This window comes from Anguilla anguilla, chromosome 1, assembly GCF_013347855.1.
Source record: "Anguilla anguilla isolate fAngAng1 chromosome 1, fAngAng1.pri, whole genome shotgun sequence".
Classification (NCBI taxonomy): Eukaryota; Metazoa; Chordata; class Actinopteri; order Anguilliformes; family Anguillidae; genus Anguilla; species Anguilla anguilla.
The window spans coordinates 79181566-79199213 of record NC_049201.1 but is presented as its reverse complement, the minus strand read 5'-3'; the positions used below and the strand labels follow the sequence as shown (position 1 = coordinate 79199213).

At 43.9% G+C, this 17648-nt stretch overlaps 2 protein-coding genes across 3 annotated transcripts in view; one reads left to right on the top strand and one right to left on the bottom strand.

Moving 5' to 3' along the window:
• Positions 1 to 15175, bottom strand: part of LOC118234221 (ornithine decarboxylase-like) — a 54149-nt gene extending 38974 nt beyond the window's left edge. Inside the window, exon 1 of the mRNA XM_035430629.1 lies at positions 14343 to 15175. Within this exon, the coding sequence (XP_035286520.1) occupies positions 14343 to 14373 (31 nt within the window). The 5' untranslated portion in view covers positions 14374 to 15175. The remainder of the gene's footprint in view (positions 1 to 14342) is intronic.
• LOC118234262 (CD276 antigen-like) lies at positions 1843 to 10205 on the top strand. Of its 2 annotated transcripts, XM_035430681.1 has the most exons (5): positions 1843 to 2175; positions 4681 to 5100; positions 5674 to 5955; positions 9587 to 9719; positions 10097 to 10205. In XM_035430681.1, the coding sequence occupies exons 1-4, from the start codon at positions 2133 to 2135 to the stop codon at positions 9712 to 9714; spliced, it is 873 nt and encodes a 290-aa protein (XP_035286572.1). In that variant the 5' UTR covers positions 1843 to 2132; the 3' UTR covers positions 9715 to 9719; positions 10097 to 10205. The 2 variants fall into 2 exon arrangements, with proteins under 2 accessions (XP_035286572.1, XP_035286581.1); XM_035430690.1 differs by lacking the exon at positions 10097 to 10205 and having other exon boundaries at positions 1844 to 2175; positions 4681 to 5046.
• Positions 15176 to 17648: the final 2473 nt, after the last annotated feature.

Sequence of the window (17648 nt, the reverse complement as noted above, 5' to 3'; positions counted from 1 at the left end):
CGCTTCTATTTAAGTCTCCCTCTTCCCTCACTCAGGTGCTGGATTCTTTTGGTTCTGTTACCTGTGTGCCTGTTTGTGGCTTTGTTACCTGTTTGCGGTTTTGATACCTGTTTGTGGTTCTTGCTACCTGCCTGCGTGTTTGTTGCCCGTCGCCTGTTACCTGTTGCTTGCCTGCCCGTTGCCTGTTCCCTGCCTGCTCTGTTTCCCACGTTTTGGGTTTTTGTATTTTTGTTTTCTCGTGTTTTTTGAGGATTTTCTTTGTCTTTGTTATAGCTGCCTAGCAAGGCTTTCTGTTCCCTTTGTTCCCCGTTCTGTTCATTAAAGTCTTGTTTTCCCCATTTTGGAGTTTTTGTGTTTTGCACTCTGCGCTTGGGTCCATTCCCACGCCCTGCCCTGACAGGCAGCATTGTTATAGACTGGTTTAGAACATCTGTTCTCCATTGGATAAGCACTTGCAGTGTGAGGACAGGGATTTGGAGCGTGACCAGCCCAGATGTCCTTATCTGGTCGTTCCATGCAGCGGTTATCCCCGACCTTTCCCGCCTGCATTCTTCTAGAAGGCGTAGAATAACAACAGTCCAAAAAGCACTCTGAAAAAAACAAAACAACATCACAGCAATACGTTAGGATCCAGAATGTATTTTTATTTTATTTTTTAGCTGTGATGTTCTGTTATCCATAAAAGGAAGGAGGTTATAAACCAGTCTATAGCAATGCTACCTCTGCTAAAGTTACCAATAGATTGATTATTATTATTATTATTGTTGTTGTTGTTGTTGTTCTTGTTATTATTATTGTTATTATGATGCATGCAATAGGCAGTTTAACCCAATAGAATGACTGCAAAGGGGCATGTAGACCCTGTCCATCCTATATAAGGAGAGCGCAGGTGTTGTCCACATTGTCTGTGCAATACGGGAAATTCTGGTGGGCGTGTACCGTTCTCTTTCTCCAGAAATACACCCGTCATGTTTATCTCGCGGTGTCTGGCTGGTCATTGGAAATACTTCTCTGCCTTACGATCCATCATTTAAATGAACGGCTTTGAGGAAAATTTGAAAGTTCTCTAGATTCATCTCTTTTTATTTCCTTAAAACTGTTAAGATTTTTATTTTTTAATTCAGATGAAACATGGAGAAATACTGCTCTCTAATGGAGCAATAATAATAATAATAGCTTCATTTATATGGCACCATTCATACATTAAAAGGCAGGTTAAGGTGCTTTCCAGACAAAATAAAACATTGTAAGACATTGCAATAAAAGCATGGATCATTAAAATAACTGGGTGGCAGGGTAGCCTAGTTTTTAGGGTGTTCTATTGGCCGCTGTGCTGGTTTGAGCCCCTGGTGGGAAAATAGGGATGCTGACTTACCTGGAGAGATGAATTTCAGGCCCTACAAGAAAGAACTCTGCCATTGGGCCCTTGAGCGAGGCCCTTAACCCAACCAACTGCTCCAGGGCTTTACCATTACATCTGTTCCCTTGTTCTCTTTCTCTCTTTCTTTGCTTGAGGGAGTCTCAACCAGCATTTTCATTCATTAATACAGATAAAAATTCAACATATTGATGCTTCTTAAATCAATATTGACTCCTGAAAACCTATCCACGCATATGTTTGCCCCATTAATGTACCGCATGCTTGTACACATAGGGCCAAGTTACTTCAAACAGTTTAGGAAACATTGGTTAGCAATGCTTTGGAACACAGCATGTTTAATTTGTGTGAGGTAAAATAGCTAATATTGTATCTTGTAACGTGGCGGAATTTTGAGATCAATACTTTTAATGGAAGGCACAGATTTTGCCAGTTTGAATTAATGACTCGCATGTGTGAGGAAGCACAGACATTCGACTTTGTGTGTGCTTGCGTGTGTGTGCACTTCCACCTCGAGCGCCTGTGCATAGCCTCCGTGTTGCTTATAATTACGCGTTTTCAAGAAGTTTATATTTATGTACATGCCTATAGCCTACGTTGTTCTCCAAATACTTTATTTTAAGTACAATTCCTAACCTTCGTACGTTTGTTTACTTGGTGAATCATATCAGCTCCAGCTCCATTAAAAATTTGGTTAGCAGCCTCGAGCCGTTGGATCCGACGTCCATGAGCTATTTCTTTGTGCTCGTTCAGCATGTTTCTCCTGGCAACCGTGTGTTTTGTACTTCGTTTTACAGGTAAGTTTCCTTCTTGGACTTGAAATTTCCCGTGGCAAGCCTAATTAACGGAAGGTGAACAAATGTTTTTTGAGACGTAGCCTACACTCAAATACAAGGCTAACTAATGAAACGTACTGAAACTTGCCCAAGTAAACTTACCGAGATAGTGACAGCTGTAGGCTAGCTGTAGACTGTTTGTCGGTTTCTTTGTTACCTGTGGTATGATAGCTAAATTTCGTTTTATATTGGGAATGAGAATAATTTCAGCGCGTGAATGACTAATTCGAGGGAACGATGTAAGTAATTTGGGGGACATGATTAGCCTACTACTAATTCGAGTGAACGGACTGCTAATTCGAGGGAAATATTTATCAAGCTTTCCCACTGGACAGTCCTCCCTCCACAGAAATCGGAATAGCGTTCGAATAGCTGTATGATGTTTGTACATGCCTGTAACATTCACAAGTGAATTAAGAGTTCATTAACTTGCGCATCTTAAAGACGTGGATGGTCAGGCAGGCCAAGTGCTTGATGGATGTCGTCGCACGTTTGATTTCGCAGTTGATATCATGCTCCCACAAGTAGCCTACAGGCGTGCATATTTGCGAGGGAAATCTAATCGGTAATAGCCTAGTTGTGTTTAATGTAAAACGACTCTTTCAGCTCTGATGCGAAAGCCACGAAGGTTTACTGTTCTTTTCCCCCGCTAACGTTGTAATGACCGTTTAAAGGACCCTTTGTTTGTTGTTACTTTAGGCGCAATAGTTGCGAGAATGCTGAGGGATTTGCGGACTTATTTATGGCTAGCCTCAGTCTAGACCAGCCTTTGCCGAGTATGGTGAGATTAAGAGGCTTTGGGTTGCGTGGGACTGACACTCAGTAACATTGCAATTATCTCCTTGTGGTGGGTTTCATTTGTATTGGGTTAATGCTGAGAAGGGGCGATGGGTTTGCTGACAGTCCCGTATCAGACAGAACATCATGTATTTCAACCAATAATAGATAATAGTCCCCCCCCCCCCCCCCAAAGGGATAACTTCTGTCCTTCGAATCCACCTACCGTCATTGAATCCTGCTTTTTACACACACTGAGGGGAAAAATGGCCAGCCGAAAAAAAAGGCAATCCGCTTTAAGGCTGTCGTTTTAGGACTTGGATTTCTCTGTGACTGTTGTGTGGGAGTAAGAGGTGTTAGTGTGACGAATAACCATAATTTACGGTTTCTTTCCTGCATAGAAAAACTCATCATTGCGTACAGTGTGGCTCTTTTTTTTACTCTCGGTGCGTGAAAGTGGTTTTGTGCTCGCGCAGTGAATATCTGCGCGCGCGCGGCTGCTTGTTTTACTCGCGGCGTTGGAATTTACACGGGTGAAAGTGGTTCTGTGCTCGCGCAGTGAATATCTACTCGCGCTGATTATTGGCATTAAATTGACGTCATACTTTTCATGGGAGGAAATATCCAGTTAATGAAATCCGTTCAGCAGCTCGTGATATGTTACTATCTGAGCACCCTTTCACTAAATCGCTTCATAGTTGAATTTGAGTCTAGTGATTTAGGTTTTAAGCCTGTTGAATGAAAAGAGTCTTACACACACTCCCACTGGCCCTTTCTGGATCAGGAGTTTGCACAACTGCAACGTGCAGCTGGAGTAACGCTTTATCTGGTTTGCCTGCGGCGAGGCCGCGGCGCCAGAACGAGAGATGCACATGGGACAGACGTGGCGTTTAAGCCCCTCCCCTACCGGGTGTGTTGTGCTGTGTTTGTGTACCAGAGTGTATGCAGACCTGCCAACCTTAGGAAAATATTTTGAGTACCATAATAGTCAGTGTAACGCTTAGTTCACATGCTTTCACACCACTTCACTTTGCACGCACACACAAGCCTTGATGTAGTTTAAATACCGAATAAATGTACGGTATTGTTTTGTATTAATTGGTTGTTTTCCGTAATTAAATTACAATAATATATATATATATATATTTTTTTTTTTTTTTTTGCGTAGTTTCAGCTGGCATTTCATACCTGCGTATTTTGACCAAGAATTGCGTGGTTGGTACACAAAATGCGTGCAGGTTGGCAGGTCTGTGTATGTAACCAGCGCACAGTAAAACCTGCGGATTGTGTGGTTTGTGGGGAGAAGGACTGCAGAACTTCTTGCACTCAGTGTTTCCGTAACTTAGTACAGTACAGTATGGTCATACAAAACCCCCTGGGCCTGAAGAATCCTTAAATGCAGTGTGTGCAGTCAGAGTAAGGGGCCGCCCTCGGGGAGTGTGAGGTGTGTGATGCGACTCAGACATCCTGCCAAACCCTAAGACCCCCCCCCCCCCCCCCCCCCCAACAGTGGCGCTGTAGCTGGGGGTGCACGGCTCGGTGGGGGCCAGTCTGGACTGCCACGGATTTGGTGGCAGACCGCGAGACAGACCCCTGCAGCTAGAACCACGTCGTTACAGGTTAAAGCCAGCCAGCTACCCCCTTTTTCAAATGTGTTTTTTTTTTTTTTTTTTTTTTAAACGCTTGCAGGGTCGTCTCTCGCTGCCTTTGAGGTGAGCGTCCTGCAGCAGAGGGTGCTGGCGGTGCGAGGCCGGCCGGTGGTTTTGGGGTGCAGCTACGCGCCCAGCCTCGGCAGTAGTCTGGAGTTCCTGGTGGTGACGTGGCAGAAAGCGGAGGACAACCTGGTCCTGCACAGCTTCTATCATGGGCAGGACCAGCTGGACAAGCAGAACGCCCGCTACCGGAACCGCACCTCGATGTTCCGCCCCCTGCTCGGCGCCGGAAACGCCTCTCTGAGGCTGGACCGGGTCGGCCCGCAGGACTCCGGGCGCTACCTCTGCTCCGTCGACAGCCTGCTGGGAAATGGCAAAGCAGAGGTGCAGCTGGAGTACGCGGGTGAGACAACTTCCTGTCCCAGAACGGCAGACAGCCAGGTGCAGCCAGGTAGAGATGAGCACAGCCAGGTACAGCCAGATGCATCCAAGTAGAGATGAGCACAGCCAGGTACAGCCAAGTAAAGATGAGCACAGCCAGGTACAGCCAGATGCAGCCACGTAGAGATGAGCACAGCCAGGTACAGCCAGGTGCAGCCAAGTAGAGATAAGCATAGCCAGGTACAGCCAAGTAGACATGAGCACAGCCAGGTGCAGCCAAGTTAAGATGAATACAGCCAGGTGCAGCCAAGTAAAGATGAGTACAACCAGGTACAGCCAGGTGCACCCAAGTAGAAATGAGCACAGCCAGGTGTAGCCAAGTAGAGATGAGCACAGCCAGGTACAGCCAGGTGTAGCCAAGTAGAGATGAGCACAATCAGGTGTAGCCATGCACAGACAGACATATCTGGCAAAGTGAAAGTATTCTGTCAATATTCATGGAAATTTAACAGACTTCTCCCAGTATTGCAGCAACAGTTTAATTACCCTCAGATGCCCTCTATGACTCACTGCAACATGTCACTGCATTAAATGCACATGATCCTCCCCAGGTAAATGCCACTAACTTCAGGTGCTTTCCGCCCCCCAGCGTTCTACACCGAGCCCAAGCTCAACATCCAGGTCCACCCCAGCAACATCAGCCTGCAGTATCAGAGCGAGGGGTACCCCGCGCCCCAGGTCCAGTGGATCGACTCCGTGGGCCGCAACCTGACTGCCCGGGAGGAGCTGTCCGGGCCCGGGGAGGACGGGCTCCTGTCCCTGAGGACCAGCGTGACGCTGAAGGACCCCGGTCCCGGAGTCAACCTGAGCTTCACCCTGAGGAACGCCGCCCTGGGACAGGTGCTGGAGAGGCCCGTCTGCCTCAGTCTGGGTAAAACCTGCTCACATTTTATAGCAAACCAGTGCCTGCCCGCCCGCGGCAGATGGGTTACCCCTCTGAGTCCGGTTCTGCTCAAGGTTTCTTCCTGTTATCAGTCAGGGAGTTTACCACCCCTCATATAGGGTCTGCCCTTCCATCCGCTCAACGCACAGATGCAGAACCTTCAGAAGGACGGGCGGCCTATCTGAACTCTTTTGCTCCAATAGACCTCATGGAGTTTAATGCCATAGTTAATTCCTCAAAATCTTCTACTTGTCTTCTAGACCCTATCCCTACGAAGCTTTTCAAGGAGCTACTACCAGTGATTGGAACACCAATGTTACATATTGTCAATGCATCTTTAGCATCTGGACACATACCACAGACTCTTAAACTTGCAGTCATCAAACCCCTTCTTAAGAAGCCAAACTTGGATGTGACTGACCTGTCTAACTACAGGCCTATCTCGGCCCTTCCGTTCCTTTCTAAAATACTAGAAAAGGTCATTTCAAAACAGCTTGGTTCATTTTTGCACTCCAATCATATATTGGAAGTTTTTCAATCTGGTTTTAGACCATTTCATAGCCCTGGTCAAAGTACTCAATGACCTACTCCTCGCTTCAGACAATGGCTGCATCTCTGTGCTTTTAGACTTAAGTGCAGCATTTGACACAGTTGATCACCTCATCCTTCTGGATAGACTTGAAAATCTTGTACGCTTCCGTGGACACGCACTCTCTTTGTTCAGATCATACCTATCAGACCGATAATTTGTGCATTTTAATAATGATACCTCTTATCATTCCAGGGTTAGATATGGAGTACCACAAGGATCTGTGCTTGGGCCTTTGCTCTTCTCTCTTTATATGCTCCCCCTGGGACAAGTTATTCGCAAACATGGCATTCATTTCCACTGCTATGCAGATGACACCCAGTTGTATCTATCAGTTAAACCTGATGAAGTTGTCCAGCTGTCAAAGATCAAAGCCTGTCTTATAGACATAAAGGAATGTATGACCCAAAACTTTCTCTTGCTAAACTCCGATAAGACCGAGATAATGGTAGTGGGGCCCAAGTCCCTGAGATGCAAACTATCTGACTATATGCTTAACATTGATGGAATCTCCATTACTTCAAGTGCTGTAATCAAAGATTTTGGTGTTACCTTTCATCCAGATCTTGCATTTGATATACATATTAAAACATCTCTAGGGTTGCTTTTTATCACTTGAGAAATATCTCAAAAATTCAGAAAATATTGTCCTTGCATGATGCAGAAAATCTAGTTCATGCTTTTGTTACTTCAAGATTAGATTACTGCAATGCTCTTTTGTCTGCATGTGCAAATTCCTCTCTGAAAGGGCTCCAGCTAATTCAAAATGCAGCAGCTCGTATTCTCACTAGAACAAGGAGATTCGAGCACATCAGCCCAGTGCTAGCATCACTTCACTGGCTGCCAGTTAAATTCCAAATAGACTATAAGATACTACTTCTTACCTTTAAAGCCTTACATGGGCTTGCCCCTTTGTACTTAAATGATTTACTTCTTCCTTATATTCCCTCACGAACACTCCGTTCGCAGGGTGCAGGCCTCCTTGTTATTCCTAGAATAGCTAAAAGTACCATAGGTGGTAGAGCCTTCTCCTATCATGCTCCCCTCCTGTGGAACAAGTTGCCTGCCCATATTTGGGGGGCAGACACTATCACCTTATTTAAAGCTAGGCTCAAAACATATCTTTTTAGTCTCTCCTATATTTGAGGGACAGGAGTGGGTGGTGGGCATAGCTATAGAGTCTCTGGTGGACTGAGCGATTAGTGCTGTCACTGGATCATCATTGGTAGTGCTGTGTTAAGCTGAATCGGTCATGGTCTGGTGATGACTGTCTCAAGCCTGCCCTCATGGCTGCGTTGGCCCCCGCCTCTGTTTCCCTATGCTGCCATAGCCTTATTCTGCCAGGGCTTTCCTTATTGCACGCAGGCACCTCTGTCTCTTCTGCTCTGCTTGCTAATCTTCCTTTTGAACCCCCTACCAGGGTTTTTTTTCTTTCTCGTTTTCCTCGGCTCTGGGCACCTGCCCGGAGCTCTAGCCCGAGTTTGCTGAGCACCCCCCCTGGCCCGGAGCTCCAGCCCTAGACCAGCTAGACCAGCTGGGCACCCCTGCCTCCTGCCACTGTTGATTTTCCATAACAAACAGGTGCCTGCCTGCGGCAGATGGGTTCCCCCTCTGAGTCTGGTTCTGCTCAAGGTTTCTTCCTGCTATCAGTCAGGGAGTTTTTCCTTGCCACTCTTGCCCTAGGCCAGTGGTGTCAAACTCGTTGCCATGGAGGGCCGTGTGTATGCAGGTTTTCATTCCAGCCTCAGATCTTGATTATATAATTAGTTAAATTATTTGCTGAATTAGGGATGCAGGTTTGTGCACAATGGTGACCCGACGTCTATGGTGACCCGCATTGTCTAAATAAAAATTTTCTTATATTCTGTGCTTCAATGCAGTTAAACGCATATGGCTGAATGAGTAATTGGACTCAATTAAGGCAGCATTAATTGGTTGGAATGAAAACCTGCATACACACGGCCCTCCATGGCAACGAGTTTGACACCACTGCCCTAGGCTTACTCTTTGGGGGCCGGTTCTCTGTAAAGCTCCTTTGTTAAAAGCGCTATACAAATAAAAGTGAATTGAATTGAATTTTAAATCCCGCCCATCCATCTGTTATCTAACCCGCTTATATCTGGCCAGGGTCTCTCTGGGGGTGTAGCCAAGTAGAGATGAGCACAACCAGGTACAGCCAGGTGTAGCCAAGTAGAGAGTAGGTGTAGGTGTAACCAAGTAGGGGGGGGGGGGGGGGGGGTATATATTAAATAGTCTACTTAGCTACACCGGCTGCCCTTTTTTTTTTAGGTTAGAGCAACAGCCCCTCAAAATGTCTGTGCACGTATAGTTCAGCGTAACCGGTTAGACCTTGGAGCAGCATATTCGTTAGGCAACTGAACTGTGGGAATGTGGAGTGAAGAATGGAGAAATCGCTGCCCTGCAGAAAGTAAAGAGATAAAGGCTGTGTTTGTCCGAGTCTTTTCTGATGCTTCTACCTGCAGTTTTCCACAAAAGAACAGTGTTGTGCAATATTTAATGTCGGACACACGCATTTGGGCTTTTTTACTTTGACGCTGTGTGACTCAGTGTGGAGCTTGTGTGCTATGAAACTGCCCAGTTTTTATTGCTGTTCCTGCTCCAAACAACAAGAATCCAGGAAGTTTTAAATTACTAGTTTCCCACGCAAAAACATGTTTGTTCCTCTTCGCTATCTAATGATTGTTTTGAGATCATTCCATTACTCACAAGCTTCTTGAAAACTGGCGACAGCATCCTTGAATTTTGAACACAGAATACCTTGGGAAAGCTTCTATCTGTGCCATATCAGCACATAAATACAGCTGGGTTAGGTGTTTTGGTTCATTATTTTGTTTAATAAGATAATGGCAGTTGAGCAGAGAGAGTGAGAACAATGGCGTGTTTTCAGTTCAGTTTGAACGGCCTTGGTATGTGTGTCAGTTACATTTGAACTGCCTTGGTGTGTGTGTCAGTTACATTTGAACGGCCTCGCCTTGTTACAGTTGAGCTGCCTTGGTGTGTGTGTTTCAGCTCCCTGTGACCCTGTAAATGGGACCAGAGTGACCATCCCGGTCATTTGCGTTCTCTGCCTGCTGTGTCTGGTACTGGCGGCCATCCTGTGCGTCCAACGCAAGAGGATCGGAAGGCAACGTGGATAAAAACGGTGACCCCCTAGGAACAGCTTTTGCCTCTATTATTGATTCCATTGGTTTTGTACAGAATGTTTGTGAGCCCTACTCACTACCGTGGCCATACCTTAGACATAGTTCTGTCCCATGGTATTAGTGTGGTAAATCTTACCGTCGCACCTCATAACCCTGTACTATCAGATCATTTCCTCATTACGCTTAATATTAAGGCATCCAATCCTCCTGTATCCGAGCCTAGACATTACTACAGCCGATCAGTAAATCCTGGGGTTATTCCAAAGTTTATAAATATGCTTCTGGGGTCATTCCTCTCCACAGAAGAAAAGGCTGATGAAAATGCTGATGAAGTTGCACTGGACCAGTTGACTAACCAGCTAACCCTTATCCTCAGGAACACTCTTGATGCTGTTGCCCCCCTTAAAAGAAGAAACCCTAGTCCGAAAAACTGCACTCCATGGTACAACGATACCACCCGGGCCCTGAAGCAGTCTACTAGAAAATTAGAACGAAAATGGCGGTCAACAAAGCTAGAAGTATTTCATCTTGCATGGAAAAACAGCTTTCTTCAGTATAAGCAAGCTCTTGCTTCTGCTAGATCTAGACCAAAACTAATTCAACAAAACAGACATAACCCCAAATTTCTATTTAGTACTGTGGATGAATTAACTAAAAAACAATCATCAGAGTTTTCAACTTATCCCTCCAATCTTAGCAGCATTGACTTCCTGAACTTTTTCGATCAGAAAATTGAGGCTATTAGAGACCAGATTTCCAAACTGTCTCCATCGTGCACTATTTCTGTTCATGTTCATAATCAGCCCCGCACCTGGTTAAAACAGGAAGATTTACAGACAGCGGTACTAAACTGTTTTACGCCCATTAGCATGGTCGAGTTATTGGAATTAGTTATGTCTTCAAAACCGATGACCTGTCTACTCGATCCTATTCCTTCAAATTGGATTAAAGAACAATTTCCAGTACTAGGCCAGCATATACTAAAAATCATTAGCACATCCCTAGTCACAGGATACGTACCTGAGTCACTAAAAGTGGTAGTTATTAAGCCATTATTGAAGAAACCAAACCTAGAACCTGATAAATTGGAACATTATAGACCTATTTCAAACCTTCCATTTCCATCAAAATTATTGTAGAAAACTGTTGCTAAGCAACTAAGTGCATACCTTAGCTCTAACGGTATCCTTGAAGTATTCCAATCAGGGTTTAGACCCCACCACAGCACAGAAACTGCACTTATCAAGGTTACAAATGATTCACTACTGTCAGCCGTACGTAACTCTGTGTTGGTTCTTGTACTCCTTGACCTGAGTGCAGCTTTTGACACAATTGATCATGGAATTCTACTGGACTCCAGGCCTGTGTTGGACTTCATGGACAGGCACTTGCATGGTTTGGATCATACCTATGTGACAGGAAACAGTTTGTCAAATTAAAAGGAGAGTCCAGCTCCTCAATAATGAAATACGGTATTCCACAAGGATCAGTACTAGGACCAGTACTCTTCTTGCTATATATGCTACCTCTTGGCGATATTATCCGGGCACATGGCATGGCAGTTCCACTGTTATGCGGACGATACTCAGATTTATATTTCAATGAAACTTGGCGAAGCACTGCCACTTTCACGGTTAGAGGCCTGTATTGTAGATATCAAGGTTTGGATGCTTTCAAATTTTCTGCTCCTAAATTCAGATAAGACTGAAATGTTGGTTTTAGGTCCCATAATATTAAACTGTGATGGTTGTTTGGCTGAACCTAATATGGTCGTTAAAGACCTTGGTGTCACCATTGATCCTGATCCATCGTTTGACACCCATATAAAAAACATATCCAGAATTGCCGCCTTTCAGCTACGCAACATAGCTAAAATTAGACATTTCCTGTCAGTTGGGGATGCTGAAAAATTTATCCATGCGTTTGTTACGTATAGGTTAGATTACTGTAACGCCCTGCTTTCTGGCTGCCCTAATAACTCGTTGAAGAGTCTCCAGCTTGTGCAGAATGCAGCTGCTCGTGTCTTGACCAGAACTAAGAAGTATGAGCACATTACACCAGTACTAGCGTTGCTTCACTGGCTACCCATTAAGCATAGGATAGACTTCAAGGTTTTGCTCCTGACCTTTAAAGCCCTGCATGGACGTGCACCTGTGTACATATCTAACCTGCTTCTACCTTATAAGTCCACAAGGTCACTCCGATCCCAAGATGCCCCCAATACGTACTACTGCCACTTTACCCACTGTCTGCTATACTAATTGCCGTTTCTACCCTCTTCCCCATGCTGCCGGCGGGGCTCTTGCCCCAACCCTCGAGAGTACTTTGAGAGTCGTCTGGTCTCCCCCACCTCTGTGGTCCAGCCCCTCTTTCGTCATGACTGACAGCAGTTGGAAAAACTGACAGAAGTGCTGCTATTGTTCTAGGGAATCCTTGAAGACACTTCCCTGGAACATTAGACTTTCCATTTGCATTTCTCCAAAAAAAAAAATGCTACACAAGAAAGACTGAAGTAAATTAATCCTTGGGTTGTGTTTTGTGCCGTTTCTGTTCTTTTTGTTCTGCTCCTAAATCGGGCAGTCCGTTTTAACTATTTATAAACAATAATAAAGCATATATTTTCACCTAATGTTGCGTTAAACCAGCTTCATTTATAGTCATCACAAGTTTTACACTTCTTTCTGATGTAGTCTACAGACCTCAGTTTTTTAGAAGTAAAATAAGCAATTTATTTGAGAAAGAATAGTCATATAACATCAAAACTTGTTTCAAAAGGAACATTTATTTTGTACACTCCAAAATAAAGGTACAGTGGATGTATGTTAAAAACAAAAAAAAAAGTATGTTTTTTTTTTCTCTTTAAGGATCAAATTTCTCAAACTGTTATCCTGGAACGTGCAATAACGTTCTAATAAGCAGGAGACCTCAGTCTTATCCAGAAAGGTTCGGTGTTGGTGCAGGCTTTTGTTCCAACCAAGCCGTAACTGCACCTGATTCTACCAATTGAAGGTGCATGCTCGGCAAAGACTGTTGTAGTCGATTAGTGGAATCAGGTGTGCACCTGCTCAGATTTCTCAAGCTTCATCCGTGGAGCATTAAGTAATCCAGCAGCCGATGATCAAAGTGTTCAGCTCGGGACATACAGTATGCTGACAGACAATCCGAAATGCACAAAGGTGCTGAATCCATTAGGACCTCTGTGGACGAGTAGAAGTGCTAATCAACGCTAATACTTACTAAGAGCCAGTGAGAGTGAGAGTGAGAGGAATCCAGAACAGATACCGTCTGGAATTTGGCAAAGGTCTGGTCATTTCCCGTACTAAGCTGGCACACCGACGTGCGGTCGTGGCAGCATGGTTGCCATTTCAACCAGCTTTTTAACTAATTAATACAGATAAAAATTCAACATATTGATGCCTCTTAAATCAATCTTGACTCCTGCAAACCTATCCACACATGTTTGCCCCATTAATGTACCGCATGCTTGTACACATAGGGCCAAGTTACTTGAAACAGTTTAGGAAACATTGGTTAGCAATGCTTTGGAACACAGCATGTTTAATTTGTGTGAGGTAAAATGGCTAATATTGTTTCTTGTAACGTGGCGGAATTTTGAGATCAATACTTTTAATGGCAGGCATAGATTTTTTTTTTTTTTTTTTTTACAGTGGGTAAGGAACTGGGCTTGTAACCAAAAGGTCGCAGGTTCGATTCCCGGGTAGGACACTGCCGTTGTACCCTTGAGCAAGGTACTTAACCGAAATTGCTCCAGTATATATCCAGCTGTATAAATGAATACAATGTAAAAAGTTGTGTAAGTCGCTCTGGATAAGAGCGTCTGCTAAATACCTGTAATGTAATGTAATGTAGATTTTGCCAGTTTGAATTAATGACTCAACATGTGTGAGTAATTTGGCATTTTTGTATGTTTAAAACATGTTTTTCATCAGATATTACATTACAGGCATTTAGCAGACGCTCTTATCCAGAGCAACTTACACAACTTCTTACATAGCATTTACATTGCATCCCATTTGTACAGCTGGATATACACTGAAGCAATGCAGGTTAAGTACCTTGCTGAAGGGTACAACGGCAGTGTCCTACCCGGGAATCGACCCTGAAACCTTTTCACAGATATAGATCATGCGGCCAGTACCTGTGTGTCATTAGCCACAGCGTTACCTGGAATTTCAGCTATCGGGACATCTAAAGGAAAAGCAGCACGCGCCCAGTTTGCCTTTAAAATACAGGTAAAGTGTTCTCCTGGCCAGTCTCAAGTCTGAAATTAACCGATTGACTTCGAAGGAAAAAGAAGGAACCGCCAACTTCGCGCGTTTAGGCAGGGGCGCAACAACCTAAGACGCAACTTGGCGCCCCACCCCCCGAAAAAAACAGTGTTGATTAATATGAAACAGATTTATTTACTTTTTTATTTTTAATACATCACAATCATTATAGGATCAAATGCAATTGCGCTTGCATTCACTATCAAAATAGGAATGAAAGTGAAAGTAAATCGATTATGTAATCAGCTTTTTAGGTAACAGCCATAGGTGTCATTTACACTGGGGACGCTGGGGACATGTCCCCACCACCTTATGTCCCTGGTAACAGCCTACCTGCCAGCCTCGTCCGAGTCTCCACTAGCATTACTTGTCACTCCGTCACTGTTAATGCTGGCATCAACACACTCTCTGATCTGTTCCTCGCTGGGGATATTGATAAATTAAGCGAATTAACACCTCTTTAAAAACACGCAATGCAACCTATGTGTCATCATGTGATACACTAACGTTAGTTAGTAATCGCTGGTTTGTTATCAGCAGAGCATTATTCACATTTAGCTATCGATAGCTAACGTTAGCTAGCCATGTGATAAACAGGCTAAAGTCAACTGAATGCAGGACTGGAGGAAAGAGCGGGTTAAGTTAGCTAGCTAACTTCTTTCCACCAGTCCTGCATTCAGTTAGCCTGTTTATCACCGCCAGATGTTAACGTTACTTCAGCTATATCCACAGCAACCTATTATTTATTAGTATGAAAACTTTCTTTCAAACTATCTTTCAGTTGCTAGCTAACCTTAGCTAACTTTAGTCAGCTTGCTTACCTAACGTTAGTATTCCCGCCTCCATTTGCTAAGCTCTGACTCGACTCTGAACTGCTCTGATCACCCTGCTCCTCCTGTAATGTTGGTTTGGTTATCCAGTTTGACAGTGATGTTCTCATCTTTCTTTCTGTATCCTGTCTTTTCATTTTTCTTTTTCGGTTTTGGGCGCCCGAAGGCTTCTTTCTCCCATCCATGATGGTAGCGTTCGTTAACTATCGTTATTCTCCTAACGTTAGTCCTGAGAGTGTCAGTTTTTTCATACGCTCTTTGGCGCCCCCGCTGATGTGGCGCTCGGGTGCATTGCACCCCCCCTTGTTGCGCCACTGCGTGCAGGCTATTAGAGCGCGTTTGTCTTCGCGATGCTGAACTATGAGCAGGGCCGTCTGAAGGGGTGGGCGGGGCCCAGCTGTTTAACTATCATAGCCAACCTCGATGTTTTGTTATTTTGCTGGTCACAGTAACAGTAGCCTACTACAGAACAGCATCAGAACTCTGTCTCACATCAACGCTTTGATCACAAGAGTAAACCATTTACAAAACAGCATTCATTTTTTTTGTTTAGTCTCAGTGAACACGTGCAGTCATCACCACACTAGGCCTACATAATTTGAGTATAAAAAAGGGATAAATCGTTTATTTATTTATTTATTTATTACTTTTTACAGCAAGTAGCTCACCAATGAACTTCGGACCACAAACGTCAATAAATCCAGAACAATGGTCACAGCTTGGACAGCTTAAGGACGGAGTGTAGCACAGTGGGTAAGGAACTAGACTTGGAAGAAATGGGATCCAGCACATTACGTCAGCACCATATCACCCATCTACCAATGAGTCAGCTGAAAGGTTCGTACAGACCCTGAAGCTAGGTCTGTAGCACAGTGGGTAAGGAACTGGGCTTGTAACCAAAAGGTCGCAGGTTTGATTCCCGGGTAAGGACACTGCCGTTGTACCCTTGAGCAAGGTACTTAACCTGCATTGCTTCAGTATATATCCAGCTGTATAAATGGATACAATGTAAAATGCTATGTTAAAAAAAAGTTGTGTAAGTCGCTCTGGATAAGAGTGTCTGCTAAATGCCTGTAATGTAATGTAAAATCTTCCCAGAGTAATGGTTCCTGGAACAGATCACAGTGCGTTCCTGCTGTTTTGAACACTTCAGGGAACCACTAGAACAGTCTAATGTTTGTTTTTAAAGAAATGGGGCATTCAAGGTAAAGGGTGAGGGAATTTTTTTTTCTTTTGTATTTCCATTTGCATTAAGTTTGTCCCTCAAGGCTTGTGGTTGGGCATTATGCACATTAGGTGTGTTGTGGTAGTTCAAACTCCGTTCCTCAGTAAAATGATGAAGTGTTCTCTCTCCTCTTGTGTGTTCATTCTTAGTTGTAGTTCCTTCAAAATAGTAAGTATATAACAGAAAGTCATGAATTAACTTTCAAATTCACATAATTTCACAAATTCACTTCCAGAGCAGGCTATGCGTACATAATAAAATGTCCAATGTTCATTCAAGTCCTAATAGAGTACATATGGGTACAATAGGAAGCAATACAATATGTGTTGATTTAACCCAGAAGTTTGTACCCCCAACTTACAGGGACGTACAGCAGTAAGTCACATCACACAGATTATTGGGTATGTATTACCTGCCTGCCTGTTCTTGCTATGGTGTGAACAAACACCAGAAGATCCTGTGGCTCTTCACCACCTGGGCTGCAGATACTTGATTTAAACCAGGGGCATCAAGCTTATGTCCTTCTGCAGTAGTTCCCAACCTCAGTCCCGCAGGACCCCTGTGTAGGATAGGTTTTCATTCCAACCACATATTCAATCCCAAAATGTTTAACAAGCTGTTCGTTTTTCCTAATTAGGTGCTTTTCATGACAAGATGAATTGTTTACACTTCTAAGCCACACCATGTCAGAAATATCTATGTATGCCATGAACACATGAAGAATAAAAATCCTATGTTCAAATTCTGCTTAGTGTGCTATGTAGCAAACAGTTACATAAAAAGAGGTAACAAAAAGTTTTAACTGATCAAAATACAGACAGAGATGAATCAATACTGTATGGGCATCGTCCCCCCCCCCCCCCCCCCCCCCCATTTCCACCAGGGCACAACCTGAGGCTACGAAACAAACCTGAATGACAGGTTTGTACAGGCAACCGTGTATCCTTGCCCAGGCCTACTTCAGGAGCCTTCCTAGCTCCTCGATCCTTGCGCATTTAACAGATTGGAATGTCCTTAAAGGTGCTTGAACTCCACCGATTTCCAGTTCAGTCAAGGACCGAGGAGACAAGGATGGATAAAATAAACTATTGGAATGAGCCCAGAAGACATTTGTGTGCTCATTTGTGTGCCACAAGTGGAAGTTTTGCCAAGTGAGCCATCCAGCAGCTCCCTTTGAAATAAAATACATACCCCATACACTGAAATAAAATAATTTTAATCATGAAAATATATTTTTGCAGTTTTCCTGTTAAAACAAGTCCAATATTGAATATCAAACAGAAGTAGTTGTATGCTGTTGCTGGGATTAAATAAAGTTATTCACAGATTGCACTGTAATAGTCTGCCCTTGACCTATAGGCTATAAAACAAGGCCATTTATCGAAAATGCCAAAACACGCATAAAGTAACACTAGAAATGGAGGAACTTTTTGTGAGCTTCGCAGTGATTTTAAAGAGAAATTTGGGGTTGTTTTTATCGTTGCCAATCAGCTTAGACAGGCAATGCAGATCTAGCATTAGAGAGGACTTGCTTGTAGACAGTAAAACTGTCATTCCAGGCTAGACGGCAGACCTCAAGTCTGT